Raw genomic sequence first — 20,746 nt, 5'->3', positions numbered from 1 at the left:
ACATGCTATTTACACAGAACCAAGTTAAAGCTACCTCCACAGTTATTGTATCACATCATCAATCTTGAAGTCATCATTAACAATGAATCAAACACAACATTTGTATTTGTACTGGTCAATAAGAAAAAAAGAAATCCTTGAATTTACTTTAAACACATATAATTCATTGTGACATTCCAAGCAGAAAGGCAGAAAGTGCCAGTTCTGGGATCCCATACACAACCACTGCATCATGGAGGCCTGGAAATCATTCCATTGGAAGACTATGAAGCCCATTCTCTCGTTTAAATGCAAACTGGTTGATTCAACTTAATTACTGCTTAAGAAAGGTACTAAATATATCTGCAAAAATAAACCTTTATTAAAAACGACCAAAGGTGAATGTAATATCAATCATGTAAGAAAGGCAAAAGCATAAAAAATATTATTCCAGACAAGCCCCTTTAATTATAACAAATGTTAAGAAACTCAGTTTATAAAACCAGAAGGGGTAGCAAAAGGGTTTTGAAAAATGTAAAACCCAAATCAAAATCAAACAAAACGAACTAAGAAATGTTTCTTGAAGAAAGTGGTATTTTGTTATCCTGTCTTTATCACACAAATGCTGCCAGAGATCTGTGGCTGGTATCAGTATCACTACAGAGTAGTGTGCTGTCTTGGACCAACAGGCCAAAAAGCTGTATCAACTGATGAAGCGTTTGGCTTTTGCTTCAAGAATCAATATCCATTCTTATACTGCAATTCAGGTATCATTAAGAGGCAGCATTAAATCCAATATCAAGACTTTAAAATGTAAGATAAAGTTGCAAGTATATACATAGTAATAGAACATCCTGTTCCTTTGTCTGACCCTGTAATTCTAAAACTTTGGGTCTCCAGACCCCTTTATACTCTTTAAAATTTATTAGAAATCGGGATGCCAAAGAGCTTTTGTTTATAGAGTTTATATCCATCAATATTTGCCATATTAGAAAATAAAACTAAAAAAAACTGTAAGCATTTATTTAAAAATGAAAGTCTATTACATGCTAACATAAATAACATTTTAAAGAAAATACCTATATTTCCTAAAACAGAAAAAAGATTTGTGGGAAATGGCATTCTTTTGCATTTTCAACTTCTTTTTGAGAGAGTGAAAAGACAACTAATGCCTGTGTATTATTATGAAAATACTTTTGATCTCACAGATGTCCTAAAATTCTCTCAAGGGCTCCCAGGGGTTCATGGGCCAGCCACACTTTAAAAACTGCTGGTTTAATGTAAGGCCTAATGTTAATAATCAAAAAAAAAAAAAAAAAGCCCATAAAAAAGGAACCTTAATTTTCCTTTAAAAAAGAGCCAAAATAGCCACACACACACACACACACACACACACACACGTCACTGGATCAAACACTCCCACTTTCAGCTACAACTAGAAGCCAAAAGTTACCATGTGCTCATGGCCAAATTCAAATTAATATTGTCATTTCTACTGAGATGAGGGTCAAGACTTATTAATTCTTAGTTCAGGAAAGATATGAAACCTATTAACTACATACATCTTAAACACATACATCTTAGTTTCCTTTCCAATATCTTCTTAATCCTGTTTGTGATAAGCTGGCTGTCGTCTCTTAAATTGGCACAGCACTGGGATAGACCAGAGTGACAGAAGTTTAATAGCAAGACACTCGGATCGGAACACGTTAGCCATTTATGGAGCAGTCTACTCTACTTCTCACTATGTGAAACCTCTGATAAATTTTAGGGCAACAGGGAGAAAATTCTCCCTTAAGCACAATAAGAGCAATGCTATGACCTTACACGCAGACAGCTCTTCACATCTAAAGAATTATTTTCATACACACCATCTCATTAGATCCTTTTAAAGCCCCTGGAGAAGGGCAGGATAAATGACATTATCCGTTTCAGAGTTCAAGAATCTGAGGTGTAGATATGAGTCTTTCCCACGGTACCAGGACAAGTACCTTTTTTAGAGAACAGGATTAGAATTCGGGTCATCTGACTCCTGGTTCAGGGTTTCCCCCCAGCATTCCTCCTTCCTTGGGTTCCAGGGAAGGACTGGAGGGGGGCGGTCTGTAGGGATGGAGATGGAGGCGGCAGGATATGACTGACACTTACAAAACCTATACTCCTTCTGCTTCATTAACCATTTTATCCAACACGAAGGAGGCTTGGGAGTGGCAGAGATATTTCCCTGACCAACAGAATGAATTTTCCATCAGTGCCTATATTAATGGAACAGCCCTCTTTTCCTTTCTGCGCCAGTTTCTGTTGGCAGTTCATTCATAGCCTGTTCCCTTTACTCCAAGAGCAAAGTAAATATCCTGTACTTTAAAAAATTTGATGAAAATACAAAATGAAATAGCAACAATGAAAATATGTGAAACTATGTGCACCTGGCACAACAGACTTTGCAATCTTCCTCCACCAATTGGAGAGCAATATAAAAATCATAGTTCTTAATTTAATGGAAAACGCCTCCTAATCATCTTGAAGCAAAGACTTCAGTCTATATAAAAACTAAGAAGATAATTTCAAGATTTTTACTAAATTCTTGGGTTCTTACAAATTCTGTGGTGGTAAGAGAAGGAGTAGACAGTAGAGTAAAAGGCACTGAAACAGCAAAAAGAAAATAATTATGGTCACAAATGAGCAAATGAGAAATCTGTATCTCTTCCCTGTCATTAATACATATAACTAGTTTAGAAACTATCCTGCTGCCAGGAGATCCTCTCTGTATTTAACCAAGATGTTAATACAAATAGCATGAGCTATTCAGACACTAAGCAAACAGTGTTTAATTTTAGGAGTTAGGGGGAAGGCAGTCAATAATAACAAAATCATTCCTCCAAACTACCCAAATGCCACTAATGACCAATGGTATTCTTGCTATATACTATAAGTAAATTATCATTTATTGTGCCTTCCCTCTCTCCTTTTGAGATGTTTCTAAAATCAAGATGGATTACATGCATTTTTTAAGGTAGCTGAAGAAAAAGGAGGTTAACAAAAGCCAGTAAGAATTAGAAAACATACTAAGTTCATCTTATTTTCAAAATTCAACAGCATGTGGCTGGCTATGGTACAAGTTGTTGCTCTTCCCCCCCCCCCCCCCTTATTTTGGTGAGTAATGTTCTCTTTATAGGTGATTTAGACAGAAGTTAATGGCTTTTTAAGACACTTGCACATATACTGGGCTGATGTGCATACACATATGTATGCATAGAAATACATACACACATATGTGTACCTCATCACATCACATAAAGACCTCCACTAATATGTTTTTCCCTCTTCACATATTTTGATTAGCAAAAATGAGCATGGATAATGATTTTATACTCAGAAACAAATCTAATGAAAATCAAATCAGAAAATGTGAAGTGGTATGCTGTCAGAGTCCAATACAATAAGTCAATGCACATTTATGTAGTGGTAAAGTGCTAGAAAGTTCTTTCATTAGTATTTTAAAAATGATTATAGTAAAAAGGTTACAGTTTCATTTGATGGTGGTGACCACAGGCACCATGGCAATGGCACTGGCTGAGTTGGAATTGATGATGTCCTCATACTCTGGGGGTGGGTCTAAATGAGGTTCTGTTTCACTCCTCCGGAGGGTCACCTGGCCAGTGGCTTCCTCATAGGTGGGTGGAGGATCGCAGTTGGATAGGCGAGTGGAGACAGAATCTGAGCGCCCAACTACATATTCCAGGAAGCCTGGTGACAATCCACTGCTATCAAACACTTCATCTGGTGGGGGAGGCGGAGTGATAATATTAAGGTGCTGAGGGAAAGGAATGTGGCCTTCAGTTACTGTCTGTCTGCGAGTTTTGTTTCTGAGGAAGCATCTCCAAATTAGGAAAATGACAAGAAGGATAATGAAGAGGCCAAAGATTAATGGAAAGGTAAGGTAAAACTGAAACCAGTCACTTCCTCGGTTACTCTCTCCTTGTTGGGCTTTTGTGTAGGTGTTCCAAAACTCCTTCTGAAAATAAAAGACATATTAAAAATCAGTATGATCAAAAGATGGGAAATATCAAAAGAACCAATGTCTGGATGCTCTTAACATAATGACCCAAAAACCAAAACCAGATTTGTTGGTTCAAAGGACCTACAGCCTATATATTTCATGACAAGAAAATGAGAAATAAGTCCAGTTACAGTGTTCATTCTGGATCCTCTGTAAAATGGTCAGTCAGAACCCAAGAATCTTTTCAAGCCTGGGGAGTTAGTTATGTTTTCAGCTATGACCTTTTCTTTTTTTTTTTCTTTTTTTTTTTTTTTTTAGCATTTATTTATTTTTGAGAGACAGAGCAGGAGCAGGAGAGGGGCAGACAGAGAGGAAGACATTGAATCCGAAGCAGGCTCCAGGCTCTGAGCTGTCAGCACAGATCCCAATGTGGGGCTCAAACTCACAAACCGTGAGATCATGACCTGGGCTGAAGTCGAACACTTAACTGACTGAGCCACCCAGGCACCCCCAGCTATGACATTTTAGAAGGAAAAACAAAGCATGAGAGATTTCCTATTTCCCACTTAAACCAAATAATCTTCCCTTAAAAATGTCACATAACATTTTCCATGTCCAATTATGAAGTTTCTCAGTGAGATGTGAAACCCCATCATCATTAATGGTATGTGCTATGTTAGGCTATTATAGGCTTTCAGTAGTTAAACACTTTACAGATGAATGCTTTGTTTTCTCATGGTTGTGTTTGAGGTCTCTTTCCACCAGACCTTCAACTCCCTCTCCACCCCCAAAGTTTAGTACACAGATATTCACTGAATGTTGTAATTACACATTGCGCCTAGTAGAAAGCTCAGGCTAGTGAAGAAATTGTGTTAGGTTATTTCCTAACATAGACTATACTCCTGAAAGACACCAGGACTAGTAGTTCAAATCTTTACTATTTGTTTGGGGGGAAATACTGAAAACACAAAAAGGCAACCTGACCCAATTACTAGCTGTGAGACCTGGACAAGTTACTCTTTGTAAGCGTTAGGTTCCTCACCTGAAAAGCAGGATAATACTAACCTGTACTTTACAGGCTATCTAAGCATCATATGAGATAACATATATAACATGTCTAACTAAGTCCCAGACATATAAACAAATAGTAGTTATTACAATTTTTGTATATCAAATCTCCGCCTCAAATTCACTGGTTAATCTATCCCGTAAGGAGACTACCCCTAATCCTAATGCTATTGACTATTTTTTCAACGTTTACACTTAACCAGTAAGTGCTTTTCTCACAATCCTATTCATTTGCAGGCACTACAAGTCACTGATAGTAAATATATGGCATCAAGGAAGGGAACCAGGCCATTATCCAAATGGGCAAATAGAGGGAGTTGGACTAGACTGGGGATTGTATTGCCAGATGTCCCATGATAGCATGGCATTAACATAAATCTATGAATCTGGTTAAAAATAAGACTCAGGGCACTAAAGCTGCTTGTTTTATAGTTATATACTTTACTTACTTACAAAGGCTTTTTAAAAAAAATTTAGCATTTACATTACCAATTCCTAGTCACTAGATCATCATCCACTCAGACTTAATTATACATACACTGCAAGATTCATTGCTCATTACTATTTTTTCTCCATCTTCCCTGATTTTGAAGTTGCTGTTCTGATTTATTTTGTAATTGAGTAGTCCTTTCTGAAAATTTTCCATACATGAGACACATGGGAAATAGTCTATAAAATTGTACAGCTCTGTGAATAGCTTTCCTTCACCCTGACTGGTAAATGTTACCATAATGATATTTCAGTCTCAGGTTGTAGCTGTTTTTTTTCCACTTCATAAATCTAGGTAGTATTCCATGGTCCTACAGCTTCCAATGTGCAGCTAAGAAATCCCACACTTGTTCAGTGGACTTTATTAGTTCTTATTTGTGAGATTTTACTTTAATCCTTCACTTCATTTTACCAGGATATTTCTGACGCTTTTGGTTTTGTTTTCTATCACTCTTATTTTTTTTAGTAGATTATAATTGACATTAGTTTCAGGTGTACAATAGCGATTTGAAACTTTTGTACATTACAAAATGATCATGGATAGGTCTAGTTACCGTCTTTCATGAAAGTCATTCTAATATTATTGACAATATTCCCTTATGCTATACACTACATCCTCATGGCTTATTTTATAACTGGAAGTTGTATCTATTAATCCCCTTCACCTGTTTCATCTGTCCTCCTGCCCTCTGGCAACTACCAGTTCTGTGTTTTTAGGAGTCTGTTTCTGTTGTCTTGTCTTGATTCCACATGTAAGTGAAATCATATGGCATTTGCCATTTGCTGTCTGACTTACTTCACTTAGCATAGTATCTTCTAGGTCCATCCATGTTGTCACAAATGGTGAAATTTCATTCTTTTCTATGATAGTCCACTGTGTATATATATACTACATCTTTATCCATTCACTTATGGATAGACACTTAGGTTGCTGTTGTAAAGCTGCAGTGAACATACGGGTCCATATATCTTTTTGAATTAGTATTCTCATTTTCTTCAGATAAATACCCAGAAGTGGACTTGTTGGATGATATGGTAGTTCTATTTGTAATTTTTTTGAGGAACCTCCATATTGTTTTCTATAGTAGCTGCAACAATTTACATTCCCACCAACAGTGTACACCCTCACCAATACTTGTTATTCTTGTCCTTCTGATACTAGCCATCCAGGCAGGTGTGAAGTGGTATTGCATTTCTGGTTTTGATTTGCATTTCCCTGATGATAAGTGATGCTGAACATTTTTTCATGTATCTGTTGGCCATGTATAGGTCTTCTTTGGAAAAATGTCTACACAGGTCATCTGCCTATTTTTTAAATGGGTTTTTCTGTGTTGTTATTGAGTTGTATGAGTTGTTTATATATTTTAGATATCAACCCTTTATCAGATATATCATTTCCAGGGGTGCCTGGGTGGTTCAGTTCCTTGAGCATCCAACTTCTGCTCAGGTCATGATTGCACGGTTTGTGAGTTGGAGCCCTGTGTAGGGCTCTGTGCTGACAGCTCAGAGCCTATAGCCTGCTTCAGATTCTGTCTCTCCCTCTCCTTCTGCCCTTAGCCACTTACACACTCTCTCTCCCTCAAAAATAAAATGTTTTAATTAAAAAAAAAAAAGATACATCATTTCCAAATATCTTCTCCCATTCAGTAGGTTGTCTTTTCGTTTTGTTGGGTTTATTTTGCTGCACGAAAGCTTTTTAGCTTGATGTAGTCCCATTTGTTTATTTTGCTTTTTTTAAAGTAAGCTTCACACCCAGTGTGGAGTCCAATGAAGGGCCTGATACGGGGCTTGAATTCATGACTCTGAGATCAAGACACGAGCTGAGATCAAGAGTCAGATGCTTAACCAACTGAGGCACCCAGGTGCCCCTGTTAATTTTGCTTTCGTTGCCCTTGCCAGAGGAGACAGATCAAAAAAAAAAAAAAAAAATTGCTAAGACTGACATCACAGAGCTTACACTACCTAAGTTTTCTTGTAGTTTTATGGTTTTAGGTCTTACATTCTTTAATCCATTTTGAGTTGATTTTTGTATATGGTATAAGAATGTGCTCCAGCTTCTTTTGCATGTAGCTGTCCAGTATCCACAACACTATTTATTGAAGAGGCTGTCTTTTTGCCACTGTATGATCTTGTCTTCTTTGTCATAATTGACCATGTAGTGTGGGTTTATTTCTAGGCTATTCTGTTCTACTGATCTATGTGTCTTTGTGCCAATACCATACTGTTTTGATTACTATAGCTTTGTAGTATAGTTTGAAATCAGAGATCACGACACTTCAGCTTTGTTCTTCTTTCTTAAGGTTGATTTGGCTATCTGGGATCTTTTGTGGTTCATACAAATTTTAGGATTATTTGCGAACATTTCTTGAAAAATGCTATTGGTATTTTCGCTGTGGGTAGTATGGACATTTTAACAGTATTCTTCCACTCCATGAGCATAGTATATCTGTTTACTTTTGTTGTCTTCAATTTCTTTCAATGTCTTAAAGTTTTCAGAGTACAGGTCTTTTACTTCCTTGGTTAAGTTCATAGGTACAGTATTCTTTTTTGATTCAATTGTAAACGGGAATGTTTTCTTAATCCCTCTTTATGCTTTCTTATTTAGTGTATAGAAATGTAATAGATTTCTGTATATTAATTTTGCATCCTGCAACTTTACTGAATTCATTTATTCTAATAGTTTTTTTGGTGGAGTCTTTATATATAGTATCACATCATCTGCAAGTAGTGAAAGCTTTACTCCATTATAATTTAGATACCTTTAATTTCTTGTCTACTTGGTGTGGTTAGGACTTCTGATACCACATTGAATAAAAGTGGTAACAGTGGGCATCCTTGTCTTCTTCTTGATCAACAGGAAAAGGTTTCAGCTTTTCACCATTGAGTATTATGTTTGCTGTGGATTTTATCATATATGGCCTTTATTATATTGAGGTACAGTCCCTCCATACCCGTTTTGCTGAGTTTTTAATCATAAATGAATGTTGAATTATGTCAAATGCTTGTCTATTTTAATCATATGATTTTTATCCTTCAATTTATTAATATGGTGTATCACATTGATTTATTTGTGAGCATTAAATCATCCCTGCATGCCTGGAATGAATCCCACTTGGTTATGATGTTTGGTCTTTTTAGTGTATTGTTGAACTTTGCTCATATGTTGAGGATTTTTACATCTATGTTCATCAGAGATACTGGCATGTAATTTTGTGGTTTTTGTCTGATTTTGATATTACGGCAATGCTGGCCTCGTAAAATTAGTAAGTGTTCCTTCCTCTTTAGCTTGGAATACTTTAAGAAGGGTAGTTATTAATTCTACTATTTAGAGCATGAGCACCAAATATGATGACTGTCAGCTCCATCATAAGCAAGTTAGGATGAGATTGCAAAAATAGTGTCTTTGTGAGGATGAAGTGCTGGCTGGCAATGTCCCTACGGGTTCCTGCTTCTCCTGTAGCCACTTTAAAATTAGTAAGTGGGTCTGCCTCAGTGTGGTCTAGGTACGTTTCAGTCTGTTGCTTGGATGCTGGCTATCAGGGCAAGTGGGTTTAAGAGCAGAATCTCCATTTCCCACAGTTCTATGATTCTCCTGGTCTTAATCTCCATTGATTTTCAAAACTGGACATTTTAGGGGTTCACCTCTCCAGTGCTGGCCCTCAGGGTTGGGATTTCTGATGTGGGATATAATCCCTTCAACTCTTCAATGGAGAGTACTGGTTGTGGGGTTACTACATCAGGGGTGGGTTCCCAGGTGAGGCCATGTCTCCACTTCCCCTTCTTGATACATCTCTTTTGTCATGGAGGTGCAGTTCATCTAGTTCTCAGGTCCTTTACAAAACAAAACCCCAAAACTCTAGATCTGTAAATTTGTGGTATTCATGGGAAGAAGTGAGTTCTAGGTCTTCCTATGCTGCCATCATGAATCCCCTCACACACAGGCTTTGAAAGTATGGTGGGCATAAAAATGACTCAAAGCCATCTGTGTTCCACCCCTGAACTAGATCGTTTTTTTAATTTTTTTAAATGTTTATTCATTTTTGAGAGGCAGAGAGAGCATGGGAGACACAGAATCCGAAGCAGGCTCTGAACTGTCAACATAGAGCCCCACGCAGGGACTTGAACCCACTAACTGTGACAGGGTGACCTGAGCCAAAGTTGGACGTTTAACCAACTGAGCCACCCAGGTGCCCCTGAACTAGGTCATTTAAAAGGTACATTACTCCAACATTCTGTGATTCTAAGATAAATTTGGGCATAATATTGTATGGTCTACTAAAGGCTATGTACAGATGAAAATATATAAGGTTCAATATTAAGCCGGAAGTAGAAATAGCACACCCCAAGAATACAGCATTTATTTTAGGACAGTACCAAAACCTTAAATTGTCAAGTGATTCATTTATTTCATGAATACAAATTAAATCACAGGTCAAAATTTAGGACATTTAGGAAAAAAAAGTAAATGTGCTTCTGTATGTGTACACTATTAACTTTTTGTATAAAATTGCCACTTTTAGGATGGCCAACTTTATTTCTGATTATAGGATAATATATAAACATCTAAAAAAATATAAATCCTATCACAAAGGTATAATCACTATGAATATTTTATATAATTAAGAAAATGTTTTACATCTATTTTGTATCAACTAAAGTTGTAATTTACTAATAATTTATTTTGGAGACCTATCAAATATCTTATTTGTGGTCAATTTTTTCTGACAATGACAATTTTCTCTGTTTCCTCCTAATCTCTCAAATCATATGTATTTTGTTTTTGTGGATAATATTAAATGGGGGAGACGGTGATTTCAAACAATTATATAATGCTAACCTTAGATAAATACAATAAAAAGTGGCTCTTTTTATACTGTCCTACACTTTGGGATAATTAAGCATCAATAATGCACATGAAAATGATTTTTTTTCATGCTTGTATAATTAAATTTCTCTGGTTTATGTGGCATCCTGGGAAATAACCTACAGCCTAAAATAATCAACTTATATTTTTAAGTGTTACAAAGCTTAGACAAAAAGTATAAAACCAGATTTTTTTTTTTATCTATAGTAACTCAATCCACACCTAGCAATAAAGGTGTAACTATCATCCCCACTCGAAGATGAGGAAATGAAGGCAGAGAGAGGATACCTAATAATAAACCCAAGATCATTTAACACATAAGAGACCAGGCATGCACAGCAAGCCAAAAAGCAATCTGCCTTGATCCATAAGATATTCTGAACCCGTTTGGCCATTTTTCTAGAAAATTCAGTCTTCTCATATTGTGTAGTCAAAAGCAAGCTGGCTCATTTTACAGATCAAAGTAACATTATCTGAATAAAAAGGTAATGACATATTTATTTTTTGGGGAACTAGACTTAGAATCACATGAAAATTCACAGGAAGTAAGGACTAATATTATAATTGTTATTCAAACAAAAAGCCCCAGTTTATATCTCTGTAAGCTATATAAGTGGTCTTTTTAATGAAAGCAGCCAAAAGATGAGCATATGATTACAAGACATTGTAAAGCAGTGCTTTTAGAGAGAAGAGGAATTTTGTTTAATGAGTAATCATTAAAGGTCACAGTAGTTTTAGAGAAGGTTAAAATTATACAAATAATGAATGGAATCTGAAGAGAGGTCTGAACCATTTCAGAGGGAGGAGCCCCAAAAGGTAAATGTTTCATTACAGTAGGTAAGTTTCAGAACAAAATTTTGTATGTACAGTATTGTCCTTTTATAAAATGTGTGCTTTTCTGTTGTGAATTTTCTCACTGCCATTTATGAATAGTCAAATTCTATTCCAGTTGCTCAGATTTCATAATTGGAAGGAGGAGGATAAACATGTCCTACAATCTGATTAACCAGCTTAGAACATAATAAAGTTTGGAACTGGGTTTGTATTGATGAAAGGGCCCAGAAGCATTTATACCCAGTGCTCACAAGGCTTCTCCCTTTCCTGAACAAGTACAGGCAATACTCCTGTATTATCACATTTCACAGCTATTGTGTTTCTTATAAATTGAAGATTTGTGGCAACACTGTGTTGAGTAAGCCTATCAGTGCTATCTTTTCAACAGCAATTGTGTCCCTGTCACATTTTGGTAACTCTCAGAATATTTCAAACTTCGTTATTGTATTTGTTACAGTAATCAGTGATCTTTGATATCATTATTGTAATTGTTCTGGGGTGCCACAAAATGCACCTATAGAAAGGGGGGGGGTAAACTTAAACGTTAAATATGTTCTCCTAAAGTGTTCAAGTGAAAAGACTGACACATCTCTCACTTTAAATCAAACACAAATCCTGTCAAAAGCCAAGACAGGCCAAAAGCTAGGTTTTCTTGAAGGAAATTGAAAGTGCTTGTCCATTGAACACACAAATAACATAACATTCCCTTATGACAAAGCCTAATCCAGAACAAGGCCCCAACTCTCTCCAATTCTATGCAGGCTGAGAGAGATGAGGCAGCTGTAAAAAAAAAAAAAAAAAAAAAAAGTTGGAGGCCAGCAGAGGTTGATCAAGGAGCCAACTTCCAATTCCATGAAAGTGCAAGGTGAAGCAGCAAGTGCTGATATGGGAGCTGCAGCAAATTACCCAGAAGCTCTAGCTAAGACAATGAAGAAGGCTACACTAAATAATAGACTTTCAATGGTGAAGAAACAGCCTTGCATTGAAAGGTGCCATCTAGGGCTTACCTAGCTAGAGTACAGAAGTCAATGCCTGACTTCATAGCTTCAAAATATACACTGGGACACTTGGGTGGCTTGGTCAGTGGAGCATCCGACTCTTGATTTCAGCTCAGGTCATGATCTAGCCATTGTGAGATTGAGCCCCATGTTGGGCTCCATGCTGGGCATGGAGCCTGCTTGGGATTCTCTCTTTCCCTCTCTCTCTCTGCCCCTCCCCAGCTTGCACTCTCTCTCTCAAAATAAATATTTAAAAATATATATAAGCTGACTCTCTTGTTAGAGGCTAATGCAGCTGGTGACCTTAATGAACTAAAAATACACTAGAGGGGTTCAATAACAGAATGGATGAAGCAGAATTGATGACTGAGCTGAAATATAATGGACTTCATCCCATCATAACAAAATTATAAAAATGTAGTCTATCTCCATAGAATGTACTATTATGAACCTCATGGTTACCACAAACCAAAAACCTGTAACAGATATGCTTGGATTCCTTTCTTTATATTTTTTGTGTAACACTAAAGAAAGTCATCAAGTCACAAGGGAAGTGAGCAAGAGAAAAAGAAAGGCATAGAGAAGAACCACCAGAAAACAACAAGACGGCAATAAGGACATACCTACCAATAATTACCTTAAATGTAAATGGACTAAAAGCTCCAATCAAAAGACATAGGGTGAATGACTGGATTATAAAAAAGACCTATGTATATACTGTCTACCAGAGACTTCAGATGTAAGCACAAACACAGATCAAAGTGACGGGATGGGTAAAGATATTCCTTGACACATTAGACCAGATGGACTTAACAGATAAATACAGAACATTCCATCCCAAACAACAAAATGCACATTCTTCTCAAGCACACATGGAACATTCTCCAAGATCACATATTAGACCACAAAACAAGTCTTCTATTTTTTTTGTTGTTTATTAATTCTTGAGAGAGAGAGAAAGCGCAAGCAGGGGAGGGAGAGAGAGAGAGGGGAGACACAGAATCTGAAGCAGGCTCCAGGCTCCGAGTTGTCAGCACAGAACCCAACGCAGGGCTTGAACTCACAAACAGCAAGATCATGACCTGAGCCAAAGTCGGACACTCAACCGACTGAGCCACCCAGGCGCCCCCACAAAACAAGTGTTAAGACAAATCACATCAAGCATCTTTTCCAACCACAATGGTAAGAAACTAGAAATAAAGTGAGTAAATCACAAATATGTAGAGATTAAACAACATGCTCCTGAACAACCAATGGGTCAAAGAAGAAATCAAAAGAAATTTAAAAATACATCTAGACAAATGAAAATGGAAGCACAACATACCAAAAGTTATGGGATGTAGCAAAAACGGTTCTAAGAGGGAAGTTCCTGATAAATGTGTATAATAAGAAACAAGAAATCTACAGAACCTACCTTATACCTCAAGGAATGAAGAAGAAAAAGCCCAAAGTTAGTAGACAGAAGGAAGTAACAAAGATCAAATGAACCAAAAAATAAATAAAAGAGGCACTAAAGACAACTGAAAAGATCAATGAAACCTGGAGGTGGTTTTCTGAAAGGATAAAGAAAAGTTACAACTGATACCACAAAAATGCTAAAGATCATAAGAGAATACTAGGAACAATTATACATCAACAGATTGGACAACCTAGAAGAAATGGATAATTTCCTAGAAATATACAACCTACTAATACTGAATCATGAAAGAAAGAGAAAGTCTGAACAGACCAGTTACTAGTTAGGAGACTGGATCAGTAATCAAAAACCTCTCAACAAACAAAAGTCCAGGACTAGATGGTTTCACTGGTGAATTATACCAAACACTTATAGAAAAATTAATACAAATCCTTCTCAAAACATTTCCAAACTCATATAAGACCAGCATTATCCTGCTATTAAAACCAGATGAGGACATCACATGAAAAGAAAATTACAGGCCAATATCCCTGATAAGCATAGATGTAAGACCCCCCCCCCCACACACACACAATATTAGCAAATCGTATTAAACAGTAAATTAAATGGACCATACACTATTAATGAGTGGGAATTATTCCAGAGATGCAAGGATAGTTCAACATCTGCAAATCAATCAATATGATATACCACTTTAACAAAACGGATAAAAATCTTATGTCATCTCAAGAGCATTCAACAAAATTCAACATCCATTTAGGATAAAAACTCTTAATAAGTGACTATAGCAGAAACCTACCTCAACTTAATAAAGACTATATATAACAAGCACACAGCAAACATTATACTCAATAGTGAAAAGCTGAAAACTTTTCCTGTGAGATCAGGATAAGGATGCCCATTATCACCATTTTTACTCAAGATAATTTTGGAAGTCCTACACAATTAGACCAGAAAAAGAAATAAAAAGCACTCAAAATGGAAAGGAAAAAGCAAAACTGTATTTGTAGATGCCATATTATGTATAGAAAACTCTAAAGACTATCAAAAAAACAGAACTAATGAACAAATTCACTATAGTTGCAGGATACAAAATCAATGTATAAAAATGTTGCATTTCTATATACTAATAACTATCAGAAATTCAGGAAACAATCCCATTTACAATTTCCTCAAAAATAATAAAATTCCTAGGAGTAAGTTTAACCAAGGAGATAAACAACCTGTACTCTGAAGCCTATAAGATACTGTAGTGCAAGCTCTGACAGCTTTTCCTTTTTGTGATTCAAGCACCTGACTTAAGGTCTGATCGCAGAGGCATCCACCTTAAAGATGGCTATCTTGAATATATTGTCTGCTATCCAACTAGATAAAGAGCCAGCCCACTCCCATAACCCTACTCCTGCTCCTTTGATTTAGAGAGAGAACTGAACATTGGGACTACTTGTTTTTCTCTTCCTGTGCTTTAAGTTCATGCTCTTATGTTTTAAATTCACAAAGAGTGAACACACAAAATCCTAATCCCGTACTCTCACTCTCTCTCACCATTGCTGTGTGCTTTCCACAACCTATAAGCACTAAATCTGGTCCGTTTCAAAGTTTCTTGATGATATTGCTGAGGGCATCTTGCAATCATAATAAAAACCATAAGGGCTGGTCCAGCCTCATCATTGGTTACTGATAGGCTGAGACCTGCACACAACTGAGGTAGTCAGCAGGACTGCATGTGTGCCCTTGCAGTTAACTGAATGCCATCTAGGTGCAACTTGCTTAAAACCACCTAACTCAGGTGGGTAACCCTCATCTGAGAAAGGAGCACTGCTTACTGGAGGTCTGCTGCACTGCTCTGTGCTTTCATATATTGCCTCTCTCGTGTGTTGCCTGTGGTATGAACCCCAAATATCACAGCTGCTATATAATTCAATGTTCTTCCCAGAGCAGCCTGATGGAGGCCACAGGGTCTAATGAGATGATTAGACCATTAATTATAAGGACCTATTAATGTGTACAAGGGTCTTCTATGCCTCAAGTCCAAGGAGAGGTAAGTAGAGTGGAGTGAACTGCAAAGCTACTGCCACTGCCCAAGGAGAGGCTCTGGGCAGAAGAAAAGGATTCCTGCCTGTAGTTGAGGAGGATGGGAAACCTCTGCCTGAAACAGTTGAGTCAGTGGGTTGTGCCTTGAGTGTAAGTCCTAACCCAGAGAGTGAAATAGCCTCGCAATAGGAAACCAAAGGCCCTGTGAAAAGGCAAACACAACAGAGGCCTATGGTCTCTGTGCCACCAGTTCACATAGTACTGTTGCTCTTTGTCCTCTGACTTGATGAGCTATCATGGGTCAATCTCTAGTTCAGAATTGCTAAAAAAAAAAAAAATAATAATAATAGGCAAATATACACTTCCTGAACATCTATTGCCAGCACCCCCTAAGGACTCTGAGGAGGTGCACTAGCTCCTTGATAAATGTAGAACCCCATGGAAGGTTCCCGGGCGTCACTCACTGCTGCAGCATACCAACATACCAAGGCTCTGGTATTACACTCCAGAGGCCCAGGGGCTTTTCCCAAACACCTTGTACATATTGGGCTAGTGGACGCAGACCCAAATCCTGGAAAGGTCTATTGGGACATCCTAGAAAGCAAATGCCTATGAAGAGGGTGCACACTGACATCATCCAAAGCTTTAAGGTAATGGGAGAAAATGAAGTGGAAACAGATCAGAAACTATTTTAACTGAAATTCAAACCTTTTTGAAAGATTTTATGCAGCAGGAAAGAGAGAGGGAGGCTAACTGGCAATTGCAGGGTTTTGTTCTGTTTTTAGAAGGGGCGATGAAATGTTACTCATGGTGGCTGAAATGGACTAAATGGTCAGCATCTCTAAAGACCTCAAAACCCATAATCTTCTTAATTAAGATCCATCTGAGCTATATGCTTGATTAGTCTGAGGTACCACGTATCCTGAGCCCCTCACCTTTCCCATGAACTGGGAAAAAACAAGAAATGTGCTTCATAAGGCATCCCTGCCACCAAGGAAAAGGTGACAGGGTTATCAAAGCCTCTAGTGAGGAGGAAAAGAGAAAAGGGAAGGCAAAGGCCCTTGGAGCCAGATATTTGTACAGGGGCCTTCCCCTCCGCACACAGATAATTTACTGCCTGGTACTGTGCCCATCCTTCCAACAGTGATCACTGCTAAGGATCACAGTGAAGGGAAAACATTAAGATGAGGCCTGTTTCCTGTTATACAAAATTGGCATCCAATTGGGCTTATATTTCCATGACTTTATTAACCCAAATGGCCCCCTCCCTCATTTCCAACCCTAAAGATGTCCCATTTGACCCTGAGTCCAGAGACTTCCTTTTACAAGACACCCCGCCCCCAAATATGAGTCTTCACTATTACATTACGACTGCTGAAGTCATCCAAAAGACACTATACTACAACTTCTAGTAGAAAACTTACATTCTTTCTCTGCCCCTTGAAGAAGTAAGTTTTACACGTCTTTGAAGTGTAAATACCCAAGGAGGTAAGTAAGATACTGCCCTCAATTACCTAAGACTAAAGGAAAAACAGTAGGGGAGAGCAGCTTTTAAAAATACAAACTGCTAGGGGCGCCTGAGTGGATCAGTCTTCAGCTCAGGTCTGATCTCGCCATTTGTGAGTTCAAGCCCTGCATCAGGCTCTGTGCAGCCTGGAGCCCGCTTCTGATTCTGTGTCTGTCTCTGACACTCACGCTCTCTCTCTCTCTCTCTCAAAAGATAAATAAACATTAAAAAAAATACAAACTGGTAGTCATGATCTCACTGTTTGTGAGTTCGAGCCCCGCATCCAGCTCTGTGGTGACAGCTCAGAGCCTGCTTCAGATTCTGTGTCTCCCTCTCTCTCTGCTCCTCCCTCACTTGCACTCTTTGTCTCTCTCTCTCTCAAAAGTAAATAAACATAAAACAAATTTAAATACAAACTGCTATAAAAGCTCCCTTGCCCAAATCTGGTCTATAGCCTCCATAAAGTTGCTTTTCAAGGACAAATACAAATCTTAATTTCCTCCACATATAATAGTAAAAAGGCTTAGCCACTGGAGCAGGTAACTTGAACTTATTCTGTCTGCCTGGAACACAATTTGGATTCAAGTGTTAATATTAACTAGTGGGGTTTATATTGTACCTGATTCGCAGCTAAAATTCTGGAATGGAAGCTACAGAGTTTCTATGTGTCTGTCTATGTCTGTGGATGTATATGGCACATTTTTCTGGCCCTGGATGGTATTGCCAAAATTAATTTGTAAAATCTGATTTAAGTGACTCAGAAAAATAAGCACTTATCAAATTTAATATTTCTAAACTCTCTAGAATACAGAAACTAACCGAAATGCTTTACAAATTCATGTGATCTGAGATAATATCTGGTAAATGAAAGCTAGTTTAGCTATATTGGTTTAATTAAAAGAGAGATGTATTCAGAGCTGTCAGCACTGAATATAATGTAGTCCTATATCTTTTATTCTACCTGAGTTAATTAGTCAAACTCACGCTGTAGGTTTTGCAAACTTTGTCGTGATGGCTAGCTGTTTTAATCTCTCGTGAAATTTTCCTAAGTGTTAATCTGAATATGACTGTTAAAAAATAAATGAAACAGATATAATTGGAATAAATGTTTATAAGCAAACTTTAAAAAAATTTTTTTAAATTTTTATTTTTGAGAGAAAGAGAGAGACAGAGCACAAGTGGGAGAGGGGCAGAGAGAAAGGGAGACACAGAATCCAAAGCAGACTTCAGGATCCGAACTGTCAACATAGAGCCAGATGCAGGGCTTGAACCTACCAACGGTGAGATCATGACCTGAGCCAAAGTTGGAAGCTCAAGTGACTGAGCCACCCAGGTGCCCCCTGCCTCCACCTTTTCAGACTTTTCAATAATAATATTTATGGTAGGTCTACTTAAAAGTAGTTACCCAAATATTTTTGATAATCTAAAACTTTGGAGTTTTTCTAGGTTAAATGATGGAAATTCACTGAATATCTAGATCATTTCCAAGTAAGATAAAATACTGAAACATTACGAACACAGATGTATCTACTTTTGGCTCTTGTTACCTAAAGATACTTGGATGTTTCAGCAAACATATCTTGTGCCACATTTTGTACTATGAGGAAGCATATGCTACCAGAAATTATGAAATCTATGCATAAATTTGCCAACCTACTAAATGTAGTATAACAATTCACAATTTCTTCTCAGTTTTTATTAGAAGTTAAGATTTCTAATGACTAAGGATTCCAGTATATATAAGTAAATCTACTAAAAATAATAAAAGAAACATCTCTATATGATGAGGGAACATAAGGCAAGCTGAAGGCCAAACACTAGCTAGTACAACTCCTCCCCCCCGACCCCCACCAAGGAAGGATATATGTGATATTCCTCAGGCACTCCTGGATTCCCAAGAACAAAGGAAAAGAAAGAAAACAAATGGTTAACAGAGATCACAGTCACACAGGACACCTGTCCATTTACAAATGTCTTAGTCAATTACAAGAAAAAGGCAATCTTATCAATAGCCTAATCTCCAGAAACCTATGGACTCAGTTTCCTGGAGCTCTAAAGCACCTTAACCTCCATAGTGATGTGGGGAAACAAAGGCAAGAAAGAAATGGCAGGTAAAATTAAATTTATAACCTGTAACCCATTGACAAATACTTGAGGCAAATACAGAGTATAACATTTCTCCAGGAACCCCCTACTGTCCTAATGTTAATGCCTTACTACAGGGAAAACAACCTTAGCTTGACAATAGCAAAGCCCCTGGACATCTTATGAGTCCTCTTTAGTATATCAAAGTCCTTCTGGAGGCCTCCCATCTGCCTTTACCTCCCCCAAGTCCATAGTATATAACGTCAGTCTTCACAACCCCAGTTCAACTCTTTCTACCCGTAGGTCCCATCCCCGTGCTTTAATAAAATCACCTTTTTGCACCAAAGACGTCTCAAGAATTCTTTCTGGGCCGTCGGTTCTGGACCCCCACCATTCCAAAACCCGATCACATACAAAGAAAGTAGGATGTGTATTAGGTAAGAAAAGCTATAAAGTATGGGATTATGGGGGGAAAATGGTGAAGTAGGAGGACCCTAAGCTCACCTCATCCAATGGATACAAATAGACAAGACTCACATCAGTGTAAATAACCCAGAAAATGACCCAAAAACTGGCAGAACAAATTCCACAAAATATATAGAGAAGGGAACACATCAAAAAGGGTAGGAAGGGTAGAAATGTGTACAAGCTTGCAAGACTGCAAGTTGATCATGGGAGGGAAGGCCCCCGAGGTGCAGCAAAGGGAGAGAAATAAGACTACCACACCAGGAAGACCACACAGCAAAGATGATTCTCTGTAATATTTGACTTTGAAAAACAGAGGGGCTGAATTTTGTGAGTTCTTAACAATGAGCTGGACTTAAGGCCTAGAATTCTAAAAATCAGGGGGCTTGGCTCCATGAGAGCCTGGAGGGTGAGAGAAAGTGGAGTCCCTAACCCACAAAGAGCTAAAACAACAAACAGCCCTCTGAAATACAGCATAGAAAGAGTAGTTTGAAAAATACTTGGATCATACAGGAGGGAGAATTGTTTACTCTTCTCAATTGGAGGGGCAGGGATCCCTGAGGGTCTTCCCCAAGAACAAAGGAGCTGGAAGATACCATTTCCTTCTCCCCACCCAGTGAAGGAACCAGCAGGCAGCTGATATTTACTACCTTACTTACATCACAGCCCCAACTCTTGCAGATCTGCCCCTTTCTAGACAGGCCCAATTCAGTTGTCAGCTGGGGGTCTGCAAGGCCCCTCCTGCAGAGGGCCTCGGGCATGCAAATCTTGGTAAAAGGACTGGCCAACCACCCCACAGCTCGCATTGCAGATCTACCTCTTCCAATTGCTCATGGCCAGAGACCAATCAAACCAGGCCAGAAGTCTGGCAGTGTGTAAGAAGCCCCAACAGGGGCCAATACCACTCCAAATTGATGCCTGCCCTAGGGAGAGGGAAAGGTAACCACACATTCCAGTCAGACTACAGACCCAGCAGTAGGCTAGGAGCAGAGAGCTGGTCTGATAAAAG

General features: G+C 38.0%; 1 protein-coding gene across 1 annotated transcript in view; it reads right to left on the bottom strand.

Annotated features, from left to right (window-relative positions):
• Positions 1-3,110: 3,110 nt before the first annotated feature.
• The window catches only part of PRRG1 (proline rich and Gla domain 1), a 133,442-nt gene continuing 115,806 nt past the window's right edge, over positions 3,111-20,746 (bottom strand). Inside the window, exon 4 of the mRNA XM_030306034.2 lies at positions 3,111-3,991. Within this exon, the coding sequence (XP_030161894.1) occupies positions 3,506-3,991 (486 nt within the window). The 3' untranslated portion in view covers positions 3,111-3,505. The remainder of the gene's footprint in view (positions 3,992-20,746) is intronic.

Source organism: Lynx canadensis, chromosome X (genome assembly GCF_007474595.2).
Source record: "Lynx canadensis isolate LIC74 chromosome X, mLynCan4.pri.v2, whole genome shotgun sequence".
Lineage (NCBI taxonomy): Eukaryota > Metazoa > Chordata > Mammalia > Carnivora > Felidae > Lynx > Lynx canadensis.
This window is presented reverse-complemented; position numbering and strand designations above follow the sequence as displayed.